The 3,911-nt window shown below is 41.2% G+C and overlaps 1 protein-coding gene across 1 annotated transcript; it reads left to right on the top strand.

Annotated features, from left to right (window-relative positions):
- Nucleotides 1–373: 373 nt before the first annotated feature.
- Nucleotides 374–1,698, top strand: LOC131247402 (calmodulin-like protein 3). Its single transcript, XM_058247709.1, has one exon. It carries the CDS (start codon nt 855–857, stop codon nt 1,317–1,319), a length of 465 nt encoding a protein of 154 aa, XP_058103692.1. The 5' UTR covers nt 374–854; the 3' UTR covers nt 1,320–1,698.
- The last annotated feature ends 2,213 nt before the right edge of the window (nt 1,699–3,911 follow it).

Here is a 3,911-nt window from a genome sequence, read left to right as displayed (position 1 = left end):
CCCACAAAGTTTCCAGTGGTGGACGTTCAATCCCCGATATTTCGTGTGGTGTGGCTTACAGGAGTTTTTGATCTGCCTGATTTTTATATTATTACACTAATACGGTCTTAAAAAACTGATGAACGGAATATATTTGTCATGGGATTCTCTGTGGGTCCCATAAAGCTTCCGACTAGGGAACTTCCTGGTCACGCCCAATCCGCTTCTTTTTTTTGGGAGTTATTTGATACTCTGGCAGAGGATGACACTTGATACGCAGACGCTCAGAAAAATTAAATATATTAAATGTGGAATTTACGGTCCATTAAAGTCCTAAAAGCATGTTGCCTGAACAATCCTGATGTACACTTGTTTGTGAAATAGCATCATTGGATTGTTTTTTTTTTTTTTTTTTCTTCTTTCAATTCTAACCGTTCATAAAATGTCCACCAAACCAATAGTTAGATAATCAAATAATCCTTATTTTTAATCCATGATACATCTAAATTGGTACCCATAATTTGGACAGTTTAATTTGAATTACTTATAATCCATATATCCAATTTCTAGGTGCTTGCATATCATCCATCACACTCAACCAGAGTATCAAAGTTCCTCTCTTTTCCAAAATGTTAATGATCCAAACGGCTTTTTAGGACAGCCAAACGCTCCTTATATGGCTGCCATTTTCTCAACATAACTAACTAAACCACCACCACAAAATACCCTCCAATTCCAACCGTTTTCTTGAGAAATTTCCATTTTTGTCCTCTTAATAGTTCCATCCCAAGATAATTCCCCCCCTTGAACTCTTGGGACCCACAAAGGAAATCTACAATTTCAATTTTCCGTTCTTCTAATTATCGATTGGACGGATGGATCCGGTGGAGCTGAAACGTGTTTTCCAAATGTTCGATCGAAATGGCGACGGTCGGATCACCAAACGCGAGCTCGGTGACAAGTTAGAGACTCTGGGAATTTTCATTCCTGACAATGAATTAGGGGCGATGATCGATAAGATCGACGTGAACGGCGATGGATGTGTGGATATCGACGAGTTTGGGGAGTTGTATCAGACGATCATGGATGAGAAGGATGAGGAAGAGGATATGCGGGCAGCATTTAACGTGTTTGATCAGAACGGAGACGGTTTCATCACTGTTGAGGAGCTGAAATCGGTCCTTTCATCGCTGGGCCTTAAGCAAGGACGGACGGTGGAGGATTGCAAGATGATGATAAGGAAGGTGGATGTGGATGGAGATGGGATGGTGAATTTCAAGGAGTTTAAGCAGATGATGAGAGGAGGAGGTTTTGCTGCATTGAGTAGTAGTAGTAGCTGAGGGGAGGGGTTGTAGATTGTAAATAGTTTTGTTGGGAGGGGGGTGAATGTATTTCTTTATGGGATTATATATGGGGTTTTGATAGAATGTGGGTCCCACTGGCTATTATGGTGGGTCTTTTTCTATGATTGGATGGCACTCGTGTTAGAGATATGGACCATTCATCAAAGTAGCATAGATCAGGCTTGTAGAAGAAAAGGTCCAACGGTCCAAATTCTCACTTGATGAGTTTATATTTCAGGATCTCAAAGGTGCGTGTCATCCAACGGTGGGAACAAGGCCTCCCTCTATGGTAGGATGTTGGATCCCACGGTCTATCAAAAATCTCATGAATGTTTTCGAATTTCTAAGGGTGATGATTTGAGGTGGTTTTGGTGCATTTTGATTAGTCTTAGAAAATGCAATTTTGCATGGGAGGTGGACTGCAAGGAAATCGGATTGCGTACTGAGTTACTCAGTACGCTTTTATCTACGCCGTGGGGCCATCGTGATGTATGTGTTTTATCTACGCCGTTGCTTGGGAGGAGGCCACTTGAGAACGGAGAACTCTCTCTCCACACACGTGCACCTAAACGTGTTTTTAACCGTATGGAGCCCACCTTGTTGATTTTTTATTTTTTTTTTAATATCCAGTCTGTTCATCCCTTTTTCCATCTCATTTCAGGACCTGAACCCAAAGCTTAAGTAGATCCAGATCTCTGGCGAACCACACCAGTGGAAACTGTGGTGATTAACCATGAAAATTTACTGTGGGGTACAAGTTTTAGATCAAGCTGTTCTTTGTATTTTCCCTTCATCTGTTTTATCTTATCAACAATTGGATGAATTGAAAATAAACATTACTGTGGGCCCTAGGTAGTTTTTAATGGTGGACATTCAATCGCCACTGTTTCCTATTGTGTGGTCCACCTGAGATTTATATCTATTAAATTTTTGGGACCACTTCTTAAAATGATCTGTAAAAACGGATGAATGGCGTAGATATATAACACACTCATCAAGGTGGGCCTCACAGTCAAGGAGTAAGACCCACTAACGTGTTGCCCGGGTAATAGCTCTCGGGTTCTTGGGACCTATGTCATGAAAACATCCATTGGGCCCACAGAGAAGTCTGTGACAAATCCTCTCCGTCCATCTGTTTTGCAAGACCACAATGGGACAGTATTCTGAAAATCAGGCAGATCCAAATTTCATGTGGGCCATACCACACGAAACAGTGGGGATTGAACGCCTGGGGTTGACGGAAGTTTTGTATCAGGATGATTTTTGTGACTACAGATTATCAGAGTGGTAATAACCCTATGAACGGTTTGGATGGCATATAAACATCTTAGTTAGCTTCAGGAAGGTTTCAACCGTGGACGTTTCCTTTCCCACTGTTTCATTGGTGTGGCCCATCTGAATTTTGGATCTGCCTTATTTTTAGATTCCTGTCCTATGGTTGGCATCATGCTGTGGTCCACCTAAGTTGTGGTTCGGGCTTAATTCTAGCCCAAGGCTTATCTTGGTTTTATATTGGGTTTGTTTTTTCTATCATGTATACAGTAATGACAAAATTAAATACACGTGCGGGAATTGTATGGGGTCCACAAAGATGTACGTGACAAATCTATTTTGTTCATCTGTTTTGAAAGACCACAATAAAATAGGAACCTAAAATTCAGGCAGATCCAAGATTCAGGTGGGCCACACCAATGAAACAGTAGAAAAGGAAACATCCACTGTTGAAACCTCCCTGAATCACAATTTAGGTGGACCACAGCATGGTGTCAACAGGCCAAGTTTGAGCCTGGTCAGGGCCTGTTAGAGGCAGATCCAATATCAGACTGGCCCAAATGAATTGAATATATTATATAGTGTTTGGGTTTGGATCCTTACTCCTCCAGTGGTAGACTCTAAGGAGTTTCAACACCAGGTCAAGGGTTCGAGTGTCCATAGGTGGTGAAATCCCACTAGGGGTGAGTGTGTGTGTGGTGTATGTGCGTGTGTAAAAAATATTAATAATAAATAAAAAAAATAGTGTTTGGGTTTGATATTATACATAGCCCACATGGATTGGCACAGCACCACAGCCTTTGCAATAGGGGGTAGGAATTGTCCACATTGGACTAATATTTATTGATCTTCTTTGGCGATTTTGGTAGGATGGGCCATCCGGACGTGGTTTGGCTAGTGACCTAGCACAAGTAGCTGGAGTCAATGCTCTATGGGCCCCATCATGATGTATGTGTTTTATCCATGCTTACTATTCATTTTGTCAGCTCATTTTATGGCATTATCCCAAAAAGGAGGCAGATCCAAATCTTAGGTGGACCACACCATAGGAAATAGTGGATTTGAATGCTTACTGTTGAAAACATTTTGGGGGCTATAAAAGTTTTGGATCAAGTTAATATTTGTGTTTTCCCTTCATCCACGTATGTGTGACCTTTTATCAAGAACTTGGATGGCAAATAAATATTATAATGGGCTCAAGGAAGATTTTAATGGTGAACTTTCAATCAACATTGTTTTCCTGTGATGCAATCAGCCCGAGATCTGGATCTGTCTTGTTTTTAAGCTCATGCCTTACAATGAGCAATCGAAGTGGAT

Source organism: Magnolia sinica, chromosome 5 (genome assembly GCF_029962835.1).
Source record: "Magnolia sinica isolate HGM2019 chromosome 5, MsV1, whole genome shotgun sequence".
Lineage (NCBI taxonomy): Eukaryota > Viridiplantae > Streptophyta > Magnoliopsida > Magnoliales > Magnoliaceae > Magnolia > Magnolia sinica.
The sequence above is the reverse complement of the archived record's forward strand: the minus strand, read 5'-3'. Positions and strand labels throughout refer to the sequence as shown.

Coding starts and splice junctions, on each gene's coding strand:
- LOC131247402 (XM_058247709.1), top strand. CDS start 855: ATGGATCCGGTGGAGCTGAAACGTGTTTTCCAAATGTTCGATCGAAAT.